A 26,781-nucleotide genomic window follows, 5' to 3' on the forward strand; every position below is an offset into this window, starting at 1 on the left:
ACTCCATTTTGTGTAATATTTTTCCACTGTCCATGCATCACAAGCTCCACTACGACTTTCAGGACACATCATTATGGCTGATCTAATAAAATGAGAATGCCTTCCTACAGTTTCTATCAAAGTTCTGTTGCGGACTCCTCAGGACAGGTCTTCTCAGGACAGTTTCTACTTCTCAGCCCCAAGGCCTGGCTAGAACAGAGAGTAGTGAAATTTCATATAATGCTGGATGGAGAAGCAGCCTATTCCCAAGTGTGTAGACAATTCATCTTGGTTTCTTCCCACAGAGCACAGCCCTTCTCCTAGAGTCATCTATGAAAGGTTGACGGATGAAGACCCTCATGTTTATTCTTCTAAAACATTCTCAAAATGTTGTCTACAGATCCCAAGACCCTCCCTTACAGGTGGTCTGAGAATATTACTAAGATATAATTTGTCTTTTTCACTGTGTTGACATTGGCACTGATAGTGTTACAACTGCTGGTGCCTTGGTACCAACCAAGGTATTGCTACCAACAGCACTGGTCGCCACTGTATTCTTCACTGCCACAAACTTGAAGAAAAATAATTGTTTCACTTCAGAATGTCCATAATGAAGAACTAAACATTATGAATTATATTAATCTTGATCACTACATTTAATATTTAATACTAATATTTTTTATATTCTGTGTGATGGAGTGGAAACAAAGCATGGAAGTGTTTGTCTCAGGGAAAAGCACCTATGAGACTGACTCGAGAGCTGAGCTACCTGCTGTATTCTTGTAACTGAAAGAGTGAATGACAGACAAACTACGGGTGTTCAGACTTTGGCATCTGGCAGACATTCATTCTTTAGGGAAAAAAAACCCAAAAAAGAAGAATGAAGTGAGCCTATCCCCTTAAGGAAAACAACTGACAATTTGTTGCCAATGATAAAAGTTGAACTTTCAAGCAAAAATTAGAATTTTGTAAAACTAGTCTCTGCCTTTTTAGCTGGACAAATTCCCAATATTTAAAGACTTTCCTGATGAGACAGGGATGATATTAACAAACGTGATTTTTATCTAAGAAAGCATGTCAATATTTGGATGACCTGGGACTTCCCTGGTGGCGCAGTGGTTAAGAATCTGCCTGCCAATGCAGGGGACACGGGTTCGAGCCCTGGTCCGGGAAGATCCCACATGCCGCGGAGCAACTAAGCCCGTGTGCCACAACTACTGAGCCTGTGCTCTAGAGCCCGTGAGCCACAACAACTGAGCCCACATACCACAACTACTGAAGCCCGCGCGCCTAGAGCCCGTGCTCAGCAACAAGAGAAGCCACTGCAATGAGAAGCCTGCGCACTCTAACAAAGAGTAGCCCCCGCTCACCGCAACTAGAGAAAGCCTGTGCGCAGCAACGAAGACCCAACGCAGCCAAAAATAAAAATAAATAAATTTATTTTTTTAAAAAAATTTGTATGACCTGTATAACCTAGTGAGCTAATACTTTCTAAACGACCAATGTATTATGTTTTTAAATCATGCATGTTTTAAGACCCATTCAAAGTACAAGACAGACCAATGGATTTTAATTTAGCAGTGAATGAAAAGTTCATTGACTATGTTTTCAGATTCCTTATTGCAATTAATCTTTATGAAACCACCACTTAGCAATTTTTCGGTATACTGTCAAAGAATAATATTTTCATATTCTCTGAAAAGGCTATTAAATACTCCTCCCTTTCCCAAATACACATCCGTGTGAGGCTGGATTTTCTTCATGTACTTCAACCACACCCTAATATACCACAACAGACTGAAGGAAGTGAGAAGATGTGAGAATGTAGCTGTCTTCTATTTTCAAAAATGTAAAACAGTACTATTCTATTTTTTTGGTTTGGACAATATAGTTATTTTTCACAGAAATTTTTATGTTAACATGTAATGAGTTTTTTACTAAAATAAACATTAAGCAGTTTTTCAGTTTTAATTTCTAATATGGCAAATATCAACAGATACAACCACATAAACAAAAACTCTTTGAGACCCTCAATGCTTTTTAAGAGTGTAAAGAGTCCTGAGACCAGAAAGTTTGAGAACCACTGCTCTAAATCAAAGGTGGCACACTGGTGGCACGTGAACCAACTCTGGCCCAAAGACATGCTTTTTAAACATGTGAATCAGTTGTGAACAGCTGCACACATTTAGAGATCGGGAAAACTCACATAAAAATCCACGTCTCTGATTTCTCCTGCGAAGTCTGGACATCTGGCAAGACCAGGCCCGTATTCCCACATGGCACAAACGGGCCGGCAGAGAAGAGCAGCCAGCCCTTCATCCAGGCAGAGGGTCTCTGCTTCATCGCAAGGACCACACTCATTACCCACCTGGCCTGCATACACTTCTGGGCATGTGACCCCTGCTTAGACATGTCACCTCCCATTACAGGAGTGACCTTTTTGGTGAACCAGCCATGTGCATAGCACAGCATTTGTCTGTAATTCTCATTCTGTACTCAATTCCCTGCAGGCTTGGCAACTCCCAACTGCCAATCAGAAACTGGAATAACTGCCAGGGTCTTGCTTTCTCTGATCAGTGACACACTAAATATGGCTCCCATCCCAGTCTATTCTGTGAAAACTAAGCAAGCTCTGCATGTTGTCTCTGGGAGGAAACTCGGCCATGCCCATTCAAGATTAATTGGTGTGGGCCAAGAGGAACCTTAAACTCTACTACCCTTACGGGTCGGCTCAGCCTCAAAACAATTTAGGTGTTAAATTAGGCTGGCTTTCAACACCAGACTGGCCTGTAATCCCCCAAAAGCTCTTTAAAGATGTCTCTGCTAAGAACTCCAGTGCATCTGTGAAAACTTTAGAACTCTGACCCCAGGAACCTCATTATCAAAGAGGCTCCTCTAGGGAGTCCCTAAGATATTTTTAGATTGCTCTTGGACTGAGGACAAACTCTTTAATACCAAAGCCAAGGGCTTTAAGTAGGATAATCTGCCAGGATGGGCCAATGAGCAAGCCATGCATTTAGGGTTTCCAGATGCACTTACTGGTATGCCATGACCATGGAAGCGTGGCACGTCCTCCTCAGGAAGAGGGGTGGGGACAACAAAGTATGCTGGCAACCTAGAAGAAAGAGATGTCATCGGTTTTAGTGCTGGAGTTAATTCATTAAATATGAAAGCTCAACGTCAATGAACACAGGAAGTTAAGCAGAGTGTCATGACATGGACCACATTTCCCTCTTAAGAAGAACCAGTGCAGAGGAACCGTCTCTGTCGAAATCAATCAGGAATCTAAATCCTAGCTCTGCCTCTGATTCTGTGTAACCCTAGGTAAGTTGCCCCACCTCTCTGGGTCTGTTTCCTCATGAATAAAATCACCATGGCAATGTACTCATCAAAATCCAGACTGTAGGAAACTAACTATCAGTCAAGTGGTCTGGTTTCTTCAAATAAACTGCAAGAAAAAGCTAATAGTGTGAGCCTCTATGGATTAAGAAGTTTAAGAAACCTATCAGTTTTCAAGATATCAATCTCATCGAATCTTTTTTTTTTTTGGCTGCGCTCGGTCTTCGTTGCTGCACGTGGGCTTTCTCTACTTGTGGCGAGCAAGGGGTACTCTTCATTGCAGTGGGCAGCCACTTATTGTGGTGGCTTCTCTTCTTGTGGAGCACAGGCTCTAGGCACGCAGGCTTCAGTAGCTGCGGCACATGGGCCCTAGAGCACGCGGGCTTCAGTAGTTATAGCGCATGGGCTCAGTAGTTGTGGCTCGCGGGCTCTAGAGCACAGGCTCAGCAGTTGTGGCACACGGGCTTAGTTGCTCCACGACATGTGGGACCTTTCCAGACCAGGATTGAACTCGTGTCCCCTGCATTGGCAGGTGGATTCTTAACCACTGAGCCATCAGGGAAGTCCCTCACTGAATCTTGATTAATGATAAAACAGATAAAACGATGAAAAATAAATTGTTTTGAGAATTTATAAAACAATGGGAAAAATCTCAACACTTGACTGGGTACTGAATGATATTAAGGAATCAAATGTTAAATGTGAAAGGTGTGATAATGCTTTTATGTTTATAAAAAGAGTCCTTCATCCTTAGAGACGTAAAACTTAAATATTTACGAATGAAATGTGATGAGCTCTAGGATTTATTTCAAAATAGTTGGGCAGGACGGGGGAGGGGGAGGGTTGGAGTAGGTAGCGGCACAGAGACTAGCCATGAGTTAGTAACTGTTGAAGCTGGGTGACGGGTTAAAGGAATTCATCAAATTCTCTTTTCTTTTATACTGCTTGAAATTTTCCACTTAAAAAAAAAATCTTAAAGGTAATTAAAAGGAACAAAGCTCCCATAATATTGTGATGTAAAACCAGGTTTGAGAACAACTGGTCAAGGCTAAGATACCTCAGACCATTAAAACGTAGAAGAATTATTTGGCTTTAGAGGTTCCGAAGTGCTTGGAATATTTTCTTTCACGTCCGCTTGAGTGGGTGGGCTTACTATCCCTTCTTCAGGTGCTGTCACTGAAGCAAAAACCTCTTCACAGATCAATGACTCTCAAACTCAGGCTGCCTGTTAAAATCACACAGGAAGATTTAAAAATTCCCAGTGTCCAGGCTCCACCGCAGAACTATGAAATATCAGAGGCGTCAAAGCTCTCCAGGTGTGTAATCAGGATGACAGCTGTTGTTCTAGAAGGTCCTGCTAGTCAAAGTGTACAGCAGCATTACCGGGACACTTAGAAGGAGAGCAGCCCCGGCCTACAGGAGCAGAATCTGCACTTTCACAAGCTCCCCAGGGGACTGGGCTGCACAGTCAACCATGAGAAGCAGCGCCTTAGATGGCAACTTACAAACAGACAAGTGTTTCCCAGCCCTCACAGGAGAGTCGCCTGTGGGCTTTGTGTAAACCAGATTCTCAGCTCCTTCCCCAGAGGCTCATTCGACAAAGTTGGGATGGGGCCACACTGCTTTAAAAAATTTCCATGACTTCCTCTACTAGTGTGGTTGAACATTTCACAAGTTAATTGTGCCTCATAAACAGTGTTTCACCAACGGGGAAAAAAATGTCAGAACCCAGTGTACTAGCGTGTGTACCATGCAGTCACTGAAGAAAGGAGGCTGCAAAGAGAGGGACAGCTCTGCACCGGTGGGGAGGTTTGTGATGTCCCCTCCTGTCCCAGTGAACTCAAGGTGGTTCTACGGAGGCTCTGCTGGGAGACTCCCGATGTCTACAAGCAACTGACCCTCCCACCTGGGACAGCACTCATTTTAGTCACCAGGAGGAGTTTTGAATACAAAGTAAACAGCCTCTCCACATATAAGCTGACCTTATTCAAGGAAGGTTGTATGATCCTCTTAGGCGCCACCTCAGTTAGGGTGAGGGAACCCCCAGAGCGACACCACCAGAGCAGCAGTGTCTTCCTGTGGCTGCATCAATTCCTAGGTTCCCCTGTGTTACACAGTCCCGACAGGGCTGAGGACCTTCTTATACCTTCACAGGGAGGTGGCATGAAGAAAGCCTTTTCAGGAGAAGGCAAAGTAGACACTCAGTTTCTTATTCTTATCCAAACTGGCCGGGGTCTTCTCTTACCACTGGGGCTTTCATTAATTTATTCACTGTTCCCAATTTATTGAGTGGGTCTTATAAGTCAGGCACTATACTTGGTACTGAGGATATAAAGATGAACCAAAACAGTGTCCTTGATTCCCCAGGACTGATAGGCTGCAGAAACAAACATTAACCAAATGGTGATACAGATAAGAATAAACTCACGATCGGAGGAGGTGCTAAGGAGAGAGGCACACAGTGCAATGAAAGCTCTCACGGGAGACCTCATCTAGTCTTGGGAAGACTCCCTAAAAGAGACACCTGGGCAGAGATCTGACCGATGAAGTGGAGGTAACTCATTAGTAAAACTGGACGCAAAAGGAGCATCCTAGACAGACCGCACAGGCAAGGCCCACAGGAGGGACTCAGGGTGGCTGGAGGGGTACACGCAAAGCTGGAGAGTTAGGCATGAGGCAAGCCATGAAGGGCCTGTTCGAAGTTTTATCCTCTCTACCATGAACAGCAAGGAGCCAATGAAGCAGGGGAAGAATGGATGCCGTGGGCCAGAGTGGGTGGGGGAGACCATGCAGGCAGCTACCACAGTGCCAGGTAAGAAACAAAGCACAGCTTTTCCTGTATCACCCCTGTGGGGCAGAAGCGCAGGGGCGAGTGCATGGCTGGGGCAGTCCAGGGGGACTGAGTCTGCACCGAGTGCTCTGAGCAGCAAAATCTCGCTGAGGCTCCATTCTCCCCCCGACCACTAATTAGAACCCCCTGACACCCCACTCCACCCACCTTCTCTACCTGGAATATTTCTGATGTGCTGACACCTATGCAAATACCAATGAATTTAATCAGTATGTGGCAGGATCCTGGGAATGGGCATGCCTTCTATCAGTGTCAACATCACATTACAAAATATCACCTCCTAGGAGCAGGGCTTTCTGACCTCCTCCTGACTGAGCGCTTTTTCTCCCTTTCCAAGCTTTGTGACTATAAAGAGGGGAGGAGGGGCAGCGTGGTTATGGGGGGTGTGATCCGACACCTGCCCTGCAGGCTCCTCCCCACTGTCACCCTAGTTTGTGCTGTAACGAGAGGGCTAACCTTATAAGTGCCTGAGACTGATCAAAATCAAAACTGATCTACTGGGGCTTCCCTGGTGGCGCAGTGGTTGAGAGTCCGCCTGCCGATGCAGGGGACATGGGTTCGTGCCCCGGTCCGGGAGGATCCCACATGCTGCGGAGCGGCTGGGCCCGTGAGCCATGGCCACTGGGCCTGCGCGTCCAGAGCCTGTGCTCCGCAACGGGAGAGGCCGCAACAGTGAGAGGGCCGCGTACCGCAAAAAAAAACAAAAAAAACCCCAAAAAAAACCAAAAAACTGATCTACTGAAAAGGCCCCTCGGAACCGTAAGTACAAAATGCTCTAGGAAAATACTAATTTTCTGAAACTGTCAGCAGGGTGTTGAGGATTATGTTCCAAAACAGTAAGATTCAAGTTTCAAAAAAAGGATCACACAGAGTCATCCTTTAAAAATGTAGGTGAGATCACATCACGCCTCTGCTCAAACTCCTCCGCACTGCACTATAAATTCTGAAACCCTCCCTGCCCATCAGCACCCAGCCGGCCGTCTCCTCCCTGATCACACCTCCTACTGCTCTGTCCCCTGCTCACTCCTCTCCAACCCCTGGGCTCCTCGCTGTTCCTCACACAAGCCAAACAAGATTCCACCTCAGGGCCTTTGCACCTGCTGTTCCCTCTGCCTGACCAACCCTCCTGCCAACATCTCCAGCACGCCCCAGTCCCTGGCCTGATCTATTTTTCTCCATAGCACTTATTACCTCTTAATACACTATAATTACTCACTTATTCTATCATCATTTTCCTCCTCTAGAACGAAAGCTTCATGAGGGCAGGGATTTTTAGGCTCTATCTTCAGTAGCCAGGACACTGTCAGGCACATAGGAGACCCTCAGAAATGTTTATTGAGGGACTTCCCTGGTGGCGCAGTGGTTAGGAATCTGCCTGCCAAAGCAGGGGACACGGATTCGAGCCCTGGTCCAGGAAGATCCCACCTGCCGCGGAGCAACTAAGCCTGTGCGCCACAACTGCTGAGCCTGTGCTCTGGAGCCCGTGAGCCACAACTACTGAGCCCGCGCGCCTAGAGCCCGTGCTCCACAACAAGAGAAGCCACTGCAATGAGAAGCCCGCGCACCGTGACAAAGAGTGGCCCCCGCTCACCGCAACTAGAGGGGGCCCGTGCGTAGCAACGAGGACCCAATGCAGCCAAAAATAAATAAATTTATATTAAAAAAATGTTTATTGAATGAATAAATAAAACGCTTGATAAAAGGAAAGCAAATATGATATAAATTCAGAAATGCCTCTAAAAGTTATACATTTAGATTACAGATATAATAATGGGAAGGAAAAGACAAATTCACTTCTGAATGTTTTAAGGGATACTTTAAGGGTTTCTTAAAAAAGCACAGTATCAATGTGGAGAAAGTGGAACCCTCATAACGTTGCTGATGGGAGTGTAAAAATGGTTCAGTGGCTATGGAAAACAGTCTGACAGTTCCTCAAAAGGTTAAACGCAGAGTTACTATATGACCCACCAATTCCACCCCTAGGAATATACCCAGGAGAACTGAAAATACATGTCCATATGAAACCTTGTATACTAATGTTTGTAGCAGCATATTCATAGTAGCCAAAACGTGAAAAGAAGCCAGTGTCCATCAACTGATGAATGGATAAATAAAATATGGTATATCCATATCATGGGATATTATTCAGCAGTAATAAAACAATGAAATCCTGATACATGCTAAACATGCATGAGCCTTGACAACATTATGTTAAGTGAACAAAGCCAGGCACAAAGACCACGTATTATATGGTTCCATTTATGTGAAATGCCAAGAACAGGCAAATCTATAGAGACAGAAAGTAGTTAGTGGCTGTCTAGGGCTGGGGCAGTGGGGAGCGGGGGAATGGGGAGTGACTACTAAGGGGTAAGGGGTTATTTGGGGGATGACGAAGATATTCTAAAATTGACCGCAGTGATGGTTGCACAACCCTGTGTCTGTGCTAAAAAACACTGCACACTTCAAACAGGCGAATTGTATGGCATGTGAATTAAATCTCAACAAAGCTGTTCAAAAGCAAAGCACAACACTGAGAGCTTACCTTTCGCAGACTTTATAGCCTTCATTGACACTCACTGCTTTGTACTTCATGTTGCCTTTGGTCCGCTCCAGCTCCCAACACCAGTCCTGAAGTGTGTCAAACATTACGGCATGGTTCTTGGGGTCAGTAGCTAACAAAACAAATTGAGAAAGACAGTAAAATCTTGTCGGGAAGCCCTGGTATTTTAATGGTGTGAAAGTGGCTCCTCGGGCCCCAACTTCCTCCACTAAGCCCATTTTTATCCCCACAGAATGAACTCACTGCTTCATCCTAACCTTGTTCCTTTTTTCTGTCATTCATCCAAAATTATGAGTGAGGCTCTGTCTTTTGTGCTGGGCGAAAGCAGCTGTTCTTGTTCCATTCCGTGCAAAAGTAATTTATAGCTCCATTTTCAGTCATCTGACCATGAGATAATTTATATAACATAAAAAGATCCTGTGCAGCACTAAAAGACAGGCTTGGCACAAATGCTAAAATAATAAAATATTTTTAGCCCTACCAATGTGTGCATAAGATGGCAAACTCATTTGCACAGCATGCCAGATTGCTGAGTGTGAAGCCTCCTTCAGTGTGAAGATGCACTGCCCAAAAGAGGCGTTTTCAGTGTGACACCTGGTTTCTGAGAGCTAGAAACAAATCAGACAGCTATGGTGAAGGTCAGGGCCTGCAAGCCAAGGGCCACATCACAGTGACGGGGACTTCTGTCCCTAACCTTGCTGCTACCTGCTAGGAGGAAGTGCCCAGGAGCACTACTCTTGCAGCCCAGCAGGTGTGTCCTTGGTCCTCTCCCAAGTCACAGAACAGCTTGATGGGGGTGACGGGTGCCAAACACCCTTGGTTATTTTTTTTTTTATTTGTGGTACGCGGGCCTCTCAGTGTTGTGGCCTCTCCCATTGCGGAGCACAGGCTCCGGACGCGCAGGCTCAGCGGCCATGGCTCATGGGCCCAGCTGCTCCACGGCATGTGGGATCCTCCCGGACCGGGGCACGAACCCGTGTCCCCTGCATCGGCAGACGGACTCTCAACCACTGCGCCACCAGGGAAGCCCAACCCCTGGGTATTTACACAAATCAGTTCATTCAAGCCTGTGCACATCTTAAAAAAACAAGCCTTGGGACCTCCCTGGTGGTCCAGTGGTAAAGAATCCACTTTCCAATGCAGGGGACATGGGTTTGATCCCTGGTCAGGAAACTGAGATCCCACATGCCACGGGGCAACTAAGCCCGCGCGCCACAACTCCTGAGCTCGCACGCCTCAACGAGAGAGGCCACGTGCCACAAACTACAGAGCCCACACGCTCTGGAGCCTGCGTGCCACAACTAGAGAGAGAAAACCTGCGTGCCACAACTAGAGAGAAGCCCGTGTGCTGCAATGAAGACCTGACACAGCCAAAAAAATAAACAAATTTTTAAAATAAACAAAAATATCAAAAAAAAAAATCAAGCCTTCCTGGAAAAACAAAGTGTTTAATAAAACTCCCACCTAATCCTCTTAATACAAACAGATCATAGTACAAAGGATGATAAGACAAATAATGATTAAAAAACAACAGTTAAGGGGCTTCCCTGGTGGCGCAGTGGTTGAGAGCCCGCCTGCCGATGCAGAAGACGCGGGTTCGTGCCCCAGTCCGGGAAGATCCCACGTGCCGCGGAGCGGCTGGGCCCGTGAGCCATGGCCACTGAGCCTGTGTGTCTGGAGCCTGTGCTCCGCAACCGGAGAGGCCACAACAGTGAGAGGCCCGCGTACCACAAAACAACAACAACAACAGTTAAGCTTACATAGCACTTAGTACACCAGGCACTATCCTGAGCATATTACATATAATAACTCAATCCTCACAACTCTACAGGGTAGGTAATATTATTTCCTCCATTTTACAGATATGGCACAAAAAGGTCAATTAATTTGCCCAAGGTCACAGAGCTAGGCGATGGCAGAAATGGAATTCAAACCCAGGCAGCAGTAAAGGAAATTTCCATAAAGTAATAAATGCAAATATTAATAAATTCCCCCATGGACATAAGTAGTAACAATACTCCTAGGACCTTTTAGCCAAAGTACATTTGTGAATTATTAAGCCTCAGTAAAATGAAAGATGTTCAGACTGCAAAGCACCCACTTCTAGAAACCCCTACTCAATCAAAAAGCAAACTGATCAACTCGCATCTATCAGTTATAACCTTTACTCATCAAAAAAAATGGAGGGTGGAAGGAGAAAAGAAGGCTAGAATTCAGATAGAATAGAAGATGCTATATATCCTGGGCTTTCTGGCACAAAAAGCCACCACAAGGTAATGAGCTCAGTAGTTGTGGCGCGCGGGCTTAGTTGCCCCGCAGCATGTGGGATCTTACTGCCAGGGTCAGTCAAGGTAAGGGTTTCGGCACACAGATCAGCACATGCTGGGAAGCCGAGACACCGTCCTGTGCTGGGTCCAGACCAAGAATCAGGATATAAGGAAGTGGCAGAATTCCTAAAAATACAGTATGATTTTCAAATGTAGACCCAATAAATGTTTATGTAAATTACAGCAATCAACAAAGAAGTCATATTTTGTATATCTCGTATTGCAACAAGCTGTTGTCAGCCAGCACCCAGCTAATCAGCACTTATACATATGGCTACAGTGAAAAGACCATTCACAAAGATGAACTTACTGAATTAAGGAACAAATTTTGTGTTGGCCTGATAGTAGTGCTAAGTATACTTTACATCAGTGGAGCTCTCTGAGCATAATCTCTCCTGAGTAAGCAGTTCCACTCTCAATTAACCCTCATTTAATGACTGCGCCCTGTGTGCCATACATTTAACAATTTGTAATTTTCACAACACTTCAAGGGAAGCATTAACAACACTATTTTTTGAAATGAGAAAACAGAGGCCCAAGAGTTAAGTGCCATCCCCAGGATCACACAGCTACTAGGCAGCTGGATGAGAATTTGAACTCAGGTGGGACAGACCTGGAAATTCACACCTTTTCTACTAGACCACCATAGTCCCCCAAATGCAAGCTACTCTCTCAGATATCTACATCTCTGCACACGCCAGTCCTGCTGCCTCAAATACTCCTGTGTGCCTACCGGCCACTCCACATCCTTCACCAGCAGTTCAGGACCAGCCTTCGTCCTCTGACAGCCCTCCCTCCCCCAGCGTGGTCGTTCCCTCCCACCACAGGACACATCACTCTGTTTGACTTGAAGCTCTTAGAGGGCAGGGATTTAGTCCTGTTCATATCCCCAGGGTGCGTGACCCACAGCAAGCGTTCGATAAACATTTACCAAATGAGCAGTTAGTGACAAAGCAACTCTGCATTCCAGAAAGCATGATATATGCAGTTAAACGAACACGCCACCTCCCCGATGAAAGGCACATGGCACTCAGGATCAGTAAACATCAACTTCACGTTAAGAGTAATGGGCAGATAGGAAGGTAATGCACAACATGATAAATATAATTAACACTGTTGTACGTTATACACAAAAGCTGTAAGAGTAAATCCTAAGAGTTCTCATCACAAGGAAAAAAATTTTTTCTATTTCTTTAATATTATATTTATATGAGATGATGGATGTTCACTAAACTTCCTGTGGCCATCATTTCAAGATGTATGTAAATCGAATGATTATGCTGTACACCTTACACTTATACAGTAATGTGTCAATTATATCTCAATAAAACGGGAAGAAAAAAATAAAAATACTGTTAATAATTTGGAATTAAAAAAAAAGAGGAATGGACAGAGCAAGTGGACAGATGGAGGAGGAGAGATCCAGAGAAGGAAGAAGACAGACATCTGTGGAAACACTGTACAAAGCTAGGCATTATTAATAGCTAATTCAGATGACCACAGTTTCTTACTTAAAAGACTGCTCTCTTTTTCAGGGAATCGAATGGAAAACATTTGGAATTTTAAGTTTTCTAACCAAACTACTTTTCTGATGTGCTCTCTTAGGTACAACTGTTCCATTCCCCATCCCCCAAACATTTGCTATAAGGCATGTTCTGGTTGTTTAAAAACTTTCTAGAATGCAAGACATTTTTTAGGGTCTCATGAAATGAAACCAAGTGTATTAAAGTGAAAAACAGAATCCAGGGGCAGACAGAGTGATTTTAAACTTGTCTCAGTTTTGCTTCTCTATAGCCTCACATTCCCAATCATAATATATTGATTTTCTTTCATAAGCAACAAACAAATAATCCCTCACAAAAAGCAAACAAACCTAAAAGATAAGTTAAAGAAACAAACGTCACAGGAAAGAAATAGAAACCTTTTTTTAAAAGAAATCTGAATGACTCACCCAAGCAAGAGGCGACCCATTGCTAGAGAAGAGGGGAACAAAACCCATGGATGGGTTTTCTCCCAGAAGTTGCAGGTAGGAACTGGAAGGGGCCTGCCTACCTGCGGATGGAAGCTTACCTGTGTGGTTTTGTGCTGCAGTCGCGTAGGAAAACAGAAACAATCGTTTCAGCAGTTTAGGGGCCTGGGTATGATGGATTATGCCACTGACAATCTGGAAAAGAACCAAGCGATGGATACAGTCATGCTTTTGGCAGATAAACACTGAGAGACAAGACCCAAGTTGTCTAGGTCTCCGTAATGCTAATGGGCTCCGATGGGCAGCATGCTAACTAACTCTCATTGAGGTCTGTATCTGTGATGTGATCTCTTGAAATAATGCCAAGTAAACAGAACGCTAACCATTTTGTCAGGTTTCTAAGAGCTTTGAGTTTCTAGGGCAATTTTTAAAACACAGTCTAATTTCTCAAAAACAAAGCACTAAAAAAACTTAAGTCCCATTTGCAGATACTCCAAAAATCTGACATGTCAAAGATATATAGCTGACCAGATAATAACCAAGATGCTTAGCTATTCTGTTCTACTTGTTGTGGCCTTAAGGATCTTCTTCTAGAAGATAAGGCAATCAATCCCTCATGCTTTTTGTTTGAAGTTCCAAACAAAAGTATGTTCGGATAGATGACTAAAATCATCATTCAAAATAAAGTTTCTGGCGTCTCAGGGAATTTTCCAAGTCTACACCACTCTTTTTCCTGCTCAGAACAGATACTGGAGTCATGTTTATTATTCTAACTGATCTACCGCACTACCTGAAAGAAAACTAAGAGTAAACCTGAAAAGAAGGCTTAACTCACTGCAGCCAAAGACAACAGATAAACTGGTCTCTCCCTAGATTTCCCCCGATGTATCTACCATGACAGTGGCAAGTCTGAGACCCTCAATATCTTAAGAGAAATCTTGGAAGCTACAATAACCATTGTGACCAGTTTGCCCAGTTACACGTCTCAATTTGCTGCAGCAACCTGATTAAGTAAGAGACCAAAAGCACAGGCTCATTTGGTGACTCACTTTGCCCATGACCCTGTACCTCCCCCTCCTTCCACACGTAACCACGACCTCCCAGATGTCAACTCCTTCATGCCGGGAGCTGGGGGTCACTGCTGCTGCCTTCTGGAAAGGCTGTCAGAGGTGGGGAAAGGGGGTTGCTTCTAGCTGCTCCATCCTCCCCTTCCCCTGACGGCCTTCTGATCCTGGTTTACCACCTCCCACCCTCTGCAGGCTCTGGGAATGAACACATTATGAACTGAAGGATTAAATGCAGCCATGTGCCAAGATAATATAGTCCTGCTCTACCAAATTCTCTCTCAATTCTAATCAAATCACATGCGATTATAACCAATGTCAACTTTACAGAATGAAAGGCTCCCCTCAACCTTCGTGCAATGGAAGCAAGAACTGAAGTGGGGAAAACCTGATGGGAAATAAAACCTAAAAACACATGCGACTAGTTACCCTTTTGACTTCCTCTTCTTTTGTGTACCTCAGACAAAAGTGGAATACCCGGAGGTCTTTGCAGTGGATGATGAGTTTCTCAGGGTATTTCTTCAGCTGTCCAAAGAGAGTCTTCTTTTTCTCATCAAACACTACACATCAACAATGAAATCAAGAAGGGAAATCATGTTATAAGACAACAATTAAATGCTAAAGAAGCAAGGTAGACTATTAACTTCCAAGGGCGCCTCTCAAAAGTGAGAGGAAAGGCACCAGCTTCTAAGTAACTGTCAGCAGGGCCCAGTCCCATCCAGCAGGGGCCCTGTTCTCTGGAACAGCCAGGGTTCCTCACTCCTCCCCAGGAAGCACAGACCCAAATGGACTGGCCACTGTTGGCAGAACTGACTCCTGCAGAAAACCCAGCTCTGAAAGCTGAGATTACGAAAGATGGGAGATCACTAGGGATCTGCTTTTGGGACAGTCAACTCCCAGGTTTATAGCTAGGGCCCCTCCTGACACCCTCCTCCCTTTCCCAGAGTTTGCACCACGCAGCACCTGTTGGTGCTGGGAACACCATAAACGGCTACTGAATGATTTCTGACAAAGCCCTGACTACAAAAACAGAGAAGTGGAGCCCAGAGAGGCTTTGTTTAGTCAGAAGAAAAGACACCCGAGGCTTTGTTTAGTCAGAAGAAAAGACACCGAGTGTGGTATGACAGACCTTTATCAGGTGAGCCTTTAAAGTGAGATCTGCACAGCTAACACTGACATATGATCAATATCTATCATGTAATAGCACCGTGGAGTATTAGAAAGAACAGGTTCCATGTTCAAGTCCAAGCTCCTCCAGCTAAGCGACCCCAAATAAGCCACTTCGCATCTCAATTTTATCATCCATAAAACTGATTTAAATAAGATAAATATGAAGAAATTTCAGTAAACTATAAAGGACCAAAAAAAAAAAAAAAACTCATCATTAACAGCTATACTTTCAAAGGCTGGCAACACCCCAGGGGAAAACATACTCACCTCCATAAATCTGATCAACACAGTGGAGGGTAATGTCATTTTCTCCTATAACCTTATTCTTAAACTGCGTTTCCTAAAAAATTCAAAAGGAAACAACTGTGATTCCTTGCTATGCACTGTGACATTTACAGGTAAAGCAAATCACCATCCTCCACGTGCATATAAAGAAAAATGGGGAGTGGGTGGGGGAAATGGGTGAAGGTGGTCAAAAGGTACAAATTCAATTATAAAACAAGTCCTGGAGATGTAATGTACAGCATGGTGACTAGAGTTAATAATACTGCATTGTACATTTGAAAGTTGCTAAGAGGGTAGATCTTAAAAGTTCTCATCACAAGAAAAAAATTGTTTAACTATGTGATGTGATGGATGTTAACTAAACATATTGTGATGATCATTTCACAATATTTACATACACCAAATTCATCACGTTGTACATCTTAAACTAATACAACGTTAAATGTCAATTATATCTCAGTAAAGCTAGAAAAAATAAATGAAAAGGTATACATCCTACACAAACAAACAGGGAAATGTAGTCACATCCCTAAGAAAGGGACGATGGAGTGAAGTGTGTGAGAAATGCTGCGCAACACTTGTCTTCAAACCCAGGCAGGACATGCCATTGCCGGCTGCTCCCAGGCCAACCCACCAGGCCGCATGCACAACACCCTGAGAGATGCTGGCAGGTGGTGCATAGGTTCAGATTTCTCCACACAAATGTAGACAGGTGAGTGACAGAGCTACGAGAAGGCAGGAAGAAAACCCCATGAGATTCAAGCTCTGTAAATGCTGCCTCTGTACAGGACTAGGAACCAGGCTGCTACAGCAACAGCTGCACAGAAGCCCACGTTGTCAGGTGGCAGGGTGCTGGCGTGGCCGGGCCAGCCGGTTCCCATTACCACCAGCGCACCCTGAGGGGTGCGGGTGTTCCCTCCTCACTCCACTGCTCACTCTTCCTAAGGAGGACAAGTCTTACAAGCACAGAGCAAACACGAAGTAAACCCAAACTCAGTGCTGCATTCAGCACCAGTGTCACAACTGAATTCAGTTCCTAAATTTGAGGAAGAGTCCAGTATAGAGAAAACATGGGGAACTAGTATATTTGGGGAGATGTGATTCCCATGAGTGAGAGGTACTGTGCTGAAATACAGAAGAAAATTAAAAGCTGACGGCGTCAACCTACGAGGTCAAACTCAAGCCAGCGTGACGTGAGGCATTGGTGGGAAACTGCAGGGTGGTCCTCCGCCGAAAGGAGATCCCAAAGGAGAGAGAGCAGACTAGTGGTGAGAAAGACTCTGGCCTTTGTGTTTACGTGCGTTAGGGGTGAGTTATTGAGAAGCTGGGAGAAAAGACAATGGGGCCACCAATGCAGTGCTCCCACAAACTCAACCAAGTGCAGCTCACACATACATCATTATCCAATGCAGATTCGTCATCGCCCAAGAAAGCAATCTTGAAGTCTGTGCAGACAAGCCTCCCATAGATTCCACGCTGACAGGAGTCTTCCTGGACACACTTCAGTACTGTGCTGGCTTCACAGAGCAGCTGTTCACCTGATCAAAACCAAAACAAGTCCTCCTTAGAGTCCTCAGGCAACATGCAGAACGCAAACAGTACAAGCTTCCCGGCTCTATTCCTGTAAGACAAACACACACTACAACACAGCACACGGGAGCTGCAAAACCTAGGGGAGAGGATGAAGCAGAGTGGGGACTGCGGAGAAGTGAAATCACAATGACTCAGGTACACTTCTACATGGGGCACTTCTCTATCTTCTCACTGTGAATAATGGACGTGTCCAAACAGGTAGAAATGATCTCGGCTACACTTACAAACTCAGATCTTAGTGCTTTCATCACCTGGACCCAAGCAGAAGTTCTGGAGAAGCGGTACCCAAGTGAGCAAAGCCAGAAGGGCTGGCCAGTGAGCTCTGGCACGTAGCTCTGGAGCCCCCCTTCCTGTGAGGGTGGGCCATTCCTCACCCCGGAACTGCGGAAAGAGGGCGGGTGCCTCCCTGGCCCGGGGCCCTAAGGCAGCTTCCTCAGGCACAGAGGGTGCAGCACGACTGCACTCATTCTGGCTCCACGGACGAGGATGGGAGGAAAAGGGAGGTCAGAGGTTTATGGGAAAAAAACCTGTTTCCTCTCTTTCTTAGTTGAGAGTATTTCCTCTCAGTGTGTCACCTTTCCTGCTCTATCTGCAGACGCCCAGCAGCATGAGAGCTGTATTTCCTGGTGATAGAGAGTACTTCTCACTATAGTCAAAAAGATGAGGATTTAGGGATAGGCAGGAAGTGGAGAGGCTCATGAGGGCTGGATGCCTGCGTAAGGGCAGGAAAAAAAGACGGATACAGGGGAAATGAAAAACTAAGTGTAAAATTAAAAAAAAAAAAAAGAAGACTAAGTGTAAATACTTTGTGACAAGAAGGAAAAAGGAATTTTCTTCTCATCCAACAGGTAACCATCTTCTCCTTAGAATCTCCCTCTGGATACTTCCTTCAATGTCTTTAAATTTACCATTTGGCTCAAAATTCATTTATTCTAACTTTGAATATGAAAACAAAGAAGAATTCCAGACACTGAGATTATCAGGGGACACATATTATATTTAACCTTGTTTTTTTTCTCTCTTCCAAGGGGTTAATTACAATGGAAATACAAGAAGATGGCTCTGTCACCAGGTCAGCCTCTATAGAGACCACCGGGCTTGAAGAAAACAGTGAAGTCAGGGCCTCATTAGGGTTTAAAATAGTCCCAGAAAAAGTGCTTCAGCTGAATCCGAGGTAGAAGACACGTGAGCAAGGCTTCCTGTGCTTTCAACTCCAGGTGTAAAACAATTTTAATGGTGAGCCTCTCCCAAGACCAGGCAAGCCATATGGGTCCATGGTCAGGCAATGGAGACCAGAAGTTGGCACACAGGGGCTAAAACGACATCCAGGAGAGGCTCTGCAAGCATGGCGACCTGCACCACACTTGTCAGTTTGTACATTCAAAGTCTCAGGTCATGGGAGGCACGAGCTGGAAAAGATCACAGTCTAGTCTAGGAAACCTGGGCTGCACACCTAGAAGAGGCCGTCAGGAATCCAGGGGAATGGAGAATGTACATAACACTAAGCTAAAGACAAAAGTAAATTTCAGAATCTACAATATAACCCAAGAAGAGGAAATACAATAGGATATATGGATTGAGGTTTAGGCCATTATTATAGGGAAAAGCCTTTGAAACTTAAAAACATTTTTTTAAAAAGTCAGAGATTCTGATATGTTTACCAAATAAGGTGGATCAGTCAGAAACTTGTACATATTCATATCCTCTCAATAAAATGGAATAAAATTAAAAGAACCAGAATGAGGACTCAATTGTTTTGGGAAATGTATCTAAAAATACTTATGAAAAAAGCTATTTGGGACTGGAAAAAAGAAAGTAGCAAAACAATCGAACGCACAACTCACTGGATAGCCCCATATATGGAGGCTACACCACCAAGAAGTTTGTTTCTGAGTTCAGAAATGATTAAAACTTGGCTTAAGCTACAGAGTCACTCTCCTCCATCAGAAAGAGAGAAAGAGAGAGAGAAAGAAAGAGAGAGGGAAGAGAGAGAGAGAGGGAAGAGAGAGAGAAAGAGAGAAAGAGAAAGAGAGAAAGAAAGAAAGAAAGAAAGAAAGAAAGAAAGAAAGAAAGAAAGAAAGAAAGAAAGAAAGAAAGAAAGAAAGAAGGAAAGAAAGAAAGAAAGAAAGAAAGAAAGAAAGGAAGAAAGAGAGAGAGAAAGAAAGAGAGAGAGAGAAAGAAAGAAAGAAAGGAAGGAAGGAAGGAAGGAAGGAGGGAGGGAGGGAGGGAGAAAGGAAGGAAGAAATCCAACCAATCCAGGCTCCTTGGTGATGACCGAAGAGCAAAGCCCTGGCAGCCCCAGCGTTTGATTAAACCCCAGCAGGGGTTGGGTGTAGGGATCTGCAGGGGACCAGGATCTTCCTGACAGGGGACCAGAATACTGGATGGGGCCAAGTAAGGCACCCTGAAAAAAGACCTCATTTGCTTACAAAAGAGGTGAGAATTTCCCATGTTTATTTTCATCAGCTATGGGGAAGGGGAAACAAAAATTCTTTGTAGCTGTTGGAATACTCAGTCCCAGGTGCGCAGTTACTGAACTAAAGACATTGATATTTTTGTCCAACTCATTACTGTCACACACTGTCTGGATGAAAACAAAGGAGTTTATATATAGTGCTACTAGGGATGACACAATTTATCACTGGCTTTGAATTGCACATGAGGTAAGATGCTAAGATGACTGTTACCTGGCAACAAGTGAAGAGTTACTTCCTTCTCTGTTACTTCCTTTTCATTTGTGTGAATTTCCTAAAAGAGAAGAGAAAGGGGTAATATTTTTGTTTATTTAAGGGCTCAAAATGAATAACATAAAGCCACACTTTCATAATACACACTAGAACATCATATTCACTCAGGAGCTTTTTGTTTATGTGAAAAGCTAAGTTTTGTTTTGTTTTTTAATTGAAGTATAGGTGATTTTTACAGTGTTGTGTTAAGTTTTTTTTTTAAGTATTTTTAACTAAAGGAAGTCAGAAAATTTCAACAAGTTGGTTCAATGTATTACACTAATTATTTAGAATTGACAACTATCAGTTGTCCCAAGTGGAGGGACAGGGATGGGCACTCCCCATATAAAGGAACAAAAGTCACAGAGCAAAGGAAAGCAGCTTAAGCAGAGTCAGAAAGAGAATAGAAGACAGTCCACAGAATGATTCCCCTCTTTCTCCAGTGAGAATCAAGGATCAAAAACAAAAGAAGATTGTTGTGTGCTTTTGAGAGAAAATGAACCTGCGTAAAGGGCTTGAAGGTAAGAACAGGAAACTACTGGACTGGCCAAAAGGTTTGTTCGGTTTTTTTCTAGAAGATGGCTCTAGTAGCGCTTAGTTGTCTTTAACTTCATTTGAAATAATTCTGCTAGATTGTATGTGACAGCTGTCTTATCAGCGTGCATTTAAAAAGACTTACCAAAATTGGTGAATTTTTGTGTAGCCATTTTAATATTGAAGATGGAAGAAAAAAGCAACATTTTCAGCATATTATGCTTTATTATTTCAAGAAAGGTAAAAATGCAACTGAAATGCAAAAAAAGATTTGTGCAGTGTATGGAGAAGGTGCTGTGACTGATCAAACGTGTCAAAAGTGGTTTGTGAAGTTTCGTGCTGGAAATTTCTTGCTGGACGATGCTCCATGGTCAGGTAGACCAGTTGAAGTTGACAGCGATCAAATTAAGACATTAATTGAAAACAATCAATGTTATACCACGCGGGAGATAGCCAACATACTCAAAATACCCAAATCAAGCGTTGAAAATCATTTGCACCAGCTTGGTTATGTTAATCACTTTGATTGTGTGGGTTCCACGTAAGTTAAGCGGAAAAATACCTTCTTGACCGTATTTCTGCATGCGATTCTCTACTTAAATGTAATGAAAATGTTCTGTTTTTAAAACAAATTGTGACGGGCGATGAAAAGTGGATACTGTACAATAATGTGGAACTGAAGAGATCGTGGGGTAAGCAAAATGAACCACCACCAACCACACCAAAGGCTGGTCTTCAACCAAAGAAGGTGATGTTGGGACTTCCCTGGTGGTGCAGTGGTTAAGAATCCGCCTGCCAATGCAGGGTACACGGGTTCCAGCCTTGGTCCGGGAAGATCCCACAGGCCGCAGAGCAACTAAGCCCGTGCGTCACAACTACTGAGCCTGTGCTCCATGAGCCCGCGCACCTAGACCCTGTGCTCCACAACAAGAGAAGCCACCGCAGTGAGAAGCCCGCGCACCGCAACAAAGAGTAGCCCCCGCTCACCGCAACTAGAGAAAGCCCGCACGCAGCAATGAAGACCCAATGCAGCCAAAAATAAAAATAATAATAGTAATTTAAAAAAACAACAAAGAAGGTGATGTGTATATGGTGGAACTGGAAGGGAGTCCTTTATGATGAGCTCCTTCTGGAAAACCAAACAATTAATTCCAACAAGTACTGCTCCCAGTTAGATCAACTGAAAGCAGCACTTGATGAAAAGCGTCCAGAATTACTCAACAGAAAACACATCATCTTCCATCAGGATAACGCAAGACTGCATGTTTCTTTGATGACCAGGCAAAAACTGTTACAGCTTGGCTGGGAAGTTCTGATTCATCTGCCGTATTCACCAGACACTGCACCTTCGAATGTCCACTTATTTTGGTCTTTATAAAATTCTCTTAGTGGAAAAAATTTCAATTCCCTGGAAGACTGTAAAAGGCAACTGGAACAGTTCTTTGCTCAAAAAGATAAAAGGTTTTGGGAAGATGGAATTATGAAGTTGCCTGAAAAATGGCAGAAGGTAGTGGAACAAAGGGTGAATATGTTATTCAATAAAGTTCTTTGTGAAAATGAAAAATAAGTCTTTTAGTTTTACTTAAAAACCAAAGGCACTTTTTGGCCAACCCAATATGAATGTATCAAGTCAATAGTGAGCCATCTACTCTGCAGCATACCAGGGCTCAGTAAAGGAGGCCGGGAACATATTTCCTCATTCTAAGTTACCTAAAACCATACGGCAGTGCAATGGGATGCAATCACTTCTAATAAGGAATCAAGGCCAGGTTCTGTGTCACTGTTTCTCAATAAAAATATCTTCAAATGCTTCTATGCTGGGTTCAGTGTTTATCAGATATTCAAAGATAATTAGCAATGCTTAATGAATTAATGGACCAAAACAACAATCACAAATGGCTGTTAACTTTAAGACGTTCAACAGGGGTTACATCTTTATGTAGATTTTCGTTACTTTCATAAACAAATTTATCCCCATACTAGAATATTCATGTTATACATTCTTCTGTTAGCACCTATATTATTTTTTAAGTACCCATGTGCATGCTTATCTCCCTCTCTAGGACAGTGTTTCTCCAACTAGGGCTTGTATCTATTAGTGGGTTGTAAATCAATTTCATGGGTCAAAATCAAATTTTTCCATAATAAGAATAAAAAATATCATAAAGTAAAAAACTGGAAAAAGAATGACTGTTAACATAACAAAAAGAGAGGCATGTTGGGCCCCCTCATCAACCTACCACACCATCTATGAAGAATTCTTGCCAAAATATCTGATCTCAATCTGCTTGAGCTGCTATATCAACCTACCAATTTACAGGTTGAATACGGGGACAGAGAAACATGTTAAATGGGGATGCAACCAATCAAATCCTGACTGTGGGAAATTCTACAACACACAACCAATGCATGCAACCAATCAAATCCTGGGGATGCAACCAATCAAATGCAACCAATGATGCAACCAATCAAATCCTGACTGTGGGAAATTCTACAACACACAACCAGCTCTGTCAACAAATAAATATGGAATATTTTTGGTCTGTTTTGGGTAGAAGTGTCTGGTTGGCATGAGTTTTCTGAATTTGTTGATTCAGGCTGAAGCAGGGCACTAGAAGAAACCTGGGTACGTCTGAGGCAGGGAGAGCCCAGACAGCCCGTCCTGAGGCTGAGGAACAAGAGCAAAGTCACGGTGTCTTCACAGAACCTGTTTTGCGTGTGGTCTGTTTTGGAGACGACCGTGATTTCCACCCCAGGAGATGCCAATCAATCAAGCCTCTCTGAGGCAGCGTTCTCAAAGCTGTGGAGCGGCAGGTCATCTGGGGAGCCTGCAGACACTCAGGCCCCAACACAAGCCTGAGCAATCAGAGAGCGGGGCATGCAGCTCAGCCTCTGGTTTTGTAGAAGCTCCCCAGATGACCCTGATGCATTGCTCTAGGTTACACGAGAGGGACTGTTTTTGCATATGTAAATGCTATGAGTGTTTTGGTAACTCAGAAATTCTCATTGAGAGTTTTCATCATCTGTCATTGACAAAGAACTGAATTAAAGCACAAGTATTTTTGACAGGTTTATCATCTTTCTCTGAGGAAAGCAAAGCTATTCATTAAATTCAATCAGCTGTTAGAAAACTCTAGCAATCATCTTTAGCGCTTGGAACTGAAGCCAGCACGGAGAAGACTACCCTATTGTTACGTCCGAGGAAGTATCATCTTCCGATAATAAAGATGTTATACTACCCCAAACTACCTACATACATCAATTCTTGAAATGGTTAGTGATATTCTTTGTTTACATTCCATAAACAAGACAGTTAGGAGACATCTTTTAGAACTCTGTCCTACCCCAAACGCCCCTTCCCCAGACAACTGTCCCCTGTGCCCCACCTCCAGGAGAGAGTCACTGCCTCCCCATTACCTGCGTGGGCTAACAGACAGCAGTACCAGCAAACGGCTAATCGTTTTATCTCCCCATTAATTTGGCTGAAGGGCCAAGAGAAGCTAATCAAACTGGCTGCTTCAACTACAGACCTGCAGATTTGGCCACAAATATGGAGCCACAGAGAAAGCTGTTCTGCAAAGAATGAGACACGTGAAGAAGATACGTGGAGATAAAAGCCCAACCCAGACACACAAGCAGTCACAGCCTGGACTCCATGGCTTTCCAGGCTCTAGCGAGGCCCACCCTCGCCTCTGGCCCACAGTTCCATGAACCACACCTGTATCTTTATAAATGGATCCCCTCGTTAGCAAAAACTACCTACAGTGGTTCTGCTGATTGTCACCAACGGCATCAACTTAGACCAACTGCACTAACAACTGAAAAACCACAGATGACAGAATCACGTCATGCAGCATGTCAACGTGCAATATATCCGGGGCCGCAGGATTAGGAATCAATGTCAGAGCCACCAATCTCACGAGTAAGACTGGCAGGGGAGAAGGGAAGCGGGAGCTGCACTGCCTGCTTCGTGAGCCTGAGTATTCGCGCCCAGGAAGGAGGCAGGGTCCCTGGTGGCCTTCCCTCACTAGAAATGGCAAAGGAAGACTCCCACAGACCTGCTCTCCATTCTAAAACACTGTCACAACATGGCATGTTCTCAAAGGGATGAAAATGAATCCACCAGAAGCATTTCCTGGGAGAGAAAAAAGAAAATGACGGGAGACATTTTCCCCACTCACCCTCGTCTTTGTAAAATGCCCCAGAAGCTTAGTACACATTTTTCATTTTAAAAGTAGGGACTCCTCTTCTCTAGAATGATGTTAAATACATTCTGATGTTGGCAACAAGCTGCTGACCAAAAATTGATCTGTGAAAAGGGAAAACCCACCAAGCAGCTAAGTCATGGAGGAGTCACATATCTCATGAAGCATGTGGGAATTTCAACACCGGCTAGGGGGACAGAAAAACCACCAAGATTCCTAACAGTGCTCGACTTCCTACTAAAGCTGCCACTATTCATCAGACTTCCTTCAGCTGCAGAGAGGGAAAGGAGAGGTCAGAATAATGCAGTAAGATATACACCGCTGCTGACAAGCCAGCCTCCAAAAATAATCTAACCACCCAGTGCATGTGAGCCCCTGCCTCGAATGCCATGAAACAGATCACAAGACTTTACTTATCCAAAACACAGACCGTGCAGCAACCTCATCTATTTGGAACACTGCTGAAAATCACAAAGTGAAAAAGACTTCTGAGCAGTAAAGACAGGTGTGTCCAAGTTTGGGCACAGCAATCAAAGCCCTCCCCAAGCTGTCAGTCCCAGCTTCCACTTCGACCAGATGCTTTTAACTATAATGATAAGAGCCAGCATTTATTAAGCTCTATGATGTGCCAGGTAAGTATACTTCATTAGTACCTCATTAATCCTCACAACTCTAGGACTGGCGTTATCTCCATTTTACAGGTGAAGAAACTGAGGCTTAAAGAGGTTCAAGAACTTCCCTTTTATAGGAAAATAAGTCACTAACCAAGGGTTCAGCCCAAGCCCCGACTAACTCCAGAGCCCACATTCCTCGCTGCTGTGTCCTAGTTCCAATAAACATGGTCTCCAGTTTCCTACCACAAAAGAAAAAAAGTCATCACAGCCATTGCGTATAAGAGAAAACCAGTCTCCTGTTACAAAACTGATTAGAACAAATCAGAAAAATTCCCTTAAGAAAACTGTACTCCACTGTACAAGGATTTGCCTCATACAGGACAAAAGCATGTGAAAGCTAACACCAGCTACACTCCTGAGAATCTGCTGAGAAGCTGCAAAGCAGCCTGGTCGTTTCCATTCCACTGGTTCTCAAAAACTAGTTTCTTACCAAGTTCACATTCAGAATGCGCACATCTCGAAAGTGTGATGGACCTAGGGCCCCTCAGCAAAGGCACAAAAAGGGAAGGGCCCTGCCAGATGATCACTGACCTTGAGAAGAATGGAGCGGGGGTCTCTACAATGAAGCTCTCGTAGGCCAAAATGCTTATAAATGTTCACATCAACCCTTCACTGCTTACAAGGGCTCTGAGTCAAAAACTGAAGTTGTTATTCTCGGTTTAATTTTATCCAGCCAGAAGGGCAAATTCCAAGAGGCAACATAACATCCCTAAAGGTTCCAAAACACAATTTCCTTCTATCACATCTGGCACCAAGTGCTAAAAAGACATAACACAACATTTTATTTCCTCCAAGTCGCTCCACTGGTCTAAAATGGACACTTAATACTCTGTTTTTTCCGCTAAAACAGAAAATCTGAGGGGAGAAATTCATTTGCATCTACATATTAGGTGGGAATCCATGTGTATCTTAGAACAAAATTTCCCTTTTTTTAAAGCAGAGAGTTGTATTTTTAACACAGCCTAGTACTGACAATTTAAGTTTTGTCTTTCCCCTGGCTTCTCCAAACTTCTCTCTGTGCATGTACTGAAAACAAATAATACAGACTTGAGACCACAGTCCAAACCCAGCTCTGGTACCTACAGACATGAACTTGGGCTTGCCATTTAACCTGAGCTTTGGTTTCCTCCTGTGTGAATGGAAACAATACCACCTCAGTATGAGGATATGAAGAGAAACAGGTGTAAACACCTGGCATACATATTCAGTAAATGGGAGTTGTTACAATTGTTGGACCCAGCAGAATCTATGCTTCTTGATTCCTTTCTTTTTTCTCCTCCTTTCTTTTGATGACTAAACAAAGAATTCCAACATACTACTTAAGAGTTGCAATGATTCAAGACTCTGAGTACAATAATTTCTGCTTCTCTCTCAATCCTGTTTCCCACATGAAACTAAATTGACACCACTCAGGAGGCTTCTCAATTCTTTTTTTTTTATTGTGGATCAGAAACTCCTGCAATTCACAACATCCAGGTTGGTCCTAATTCCATTAGACTTGGACT

The 26,781-nt window shown here is 43.8% G+C and overlaps 1 protein-coding gene across 2 annotated transcripts in view; it reads right to left on the bottom strand.

Moving 5' to 3' along the window:
* Positions 1-26,781, bottom strand: part of MTMR12 (myotubularin related protein 12) — a 65,730-nt gene that overhangs the window by 19,368 nt on the left and 19,581 nt on the right. For both annotated transcript variants that reach the window (XM_079918037.1, XM_079918038.1), the window contains exons 2-8: positions 19,825-19,885; positions 16,940-17,082; positions 15,527-15,599; positions 14,519-14,649; positions 13,127-13,220; positions 8,712-8,841; positions 3,019-3,094 (exon numbers count right to left, since the gene is read on the bottom strand). In XM_079918037.1, coding sequence (XP_079774163.1) covers positions 3,019-3,094; positions 8,712-8,841; positions 13,127-13,220; positions 14,519-14,649; positions 15,527-15,599; positions 16,940-17,082; positions 19,825-19,885 — 708 coding nt within the window. The remainder of the gene's footprint in view (positions 1-3,018; positions 3,095-8,711; positions 8,842-13,126; positions 13,221-14,518; positions 14,650-15,526; positions 15,600-16,939; positions 17,083-19,824; positions 19,886-26,781) is intronic.

This window comes from Stenella coeruleoalba, assembly GCF_951394435.1.
Source record: "Stenella coeruleoalba genome assembly, chromosome: 3".
Taxonomy (NCBI): Eukaryota; Metazoa; Chordata; class Mammalia; order Artiodactyla; family Delphinidae; genus Stenella; species Stenella coeruleoalba.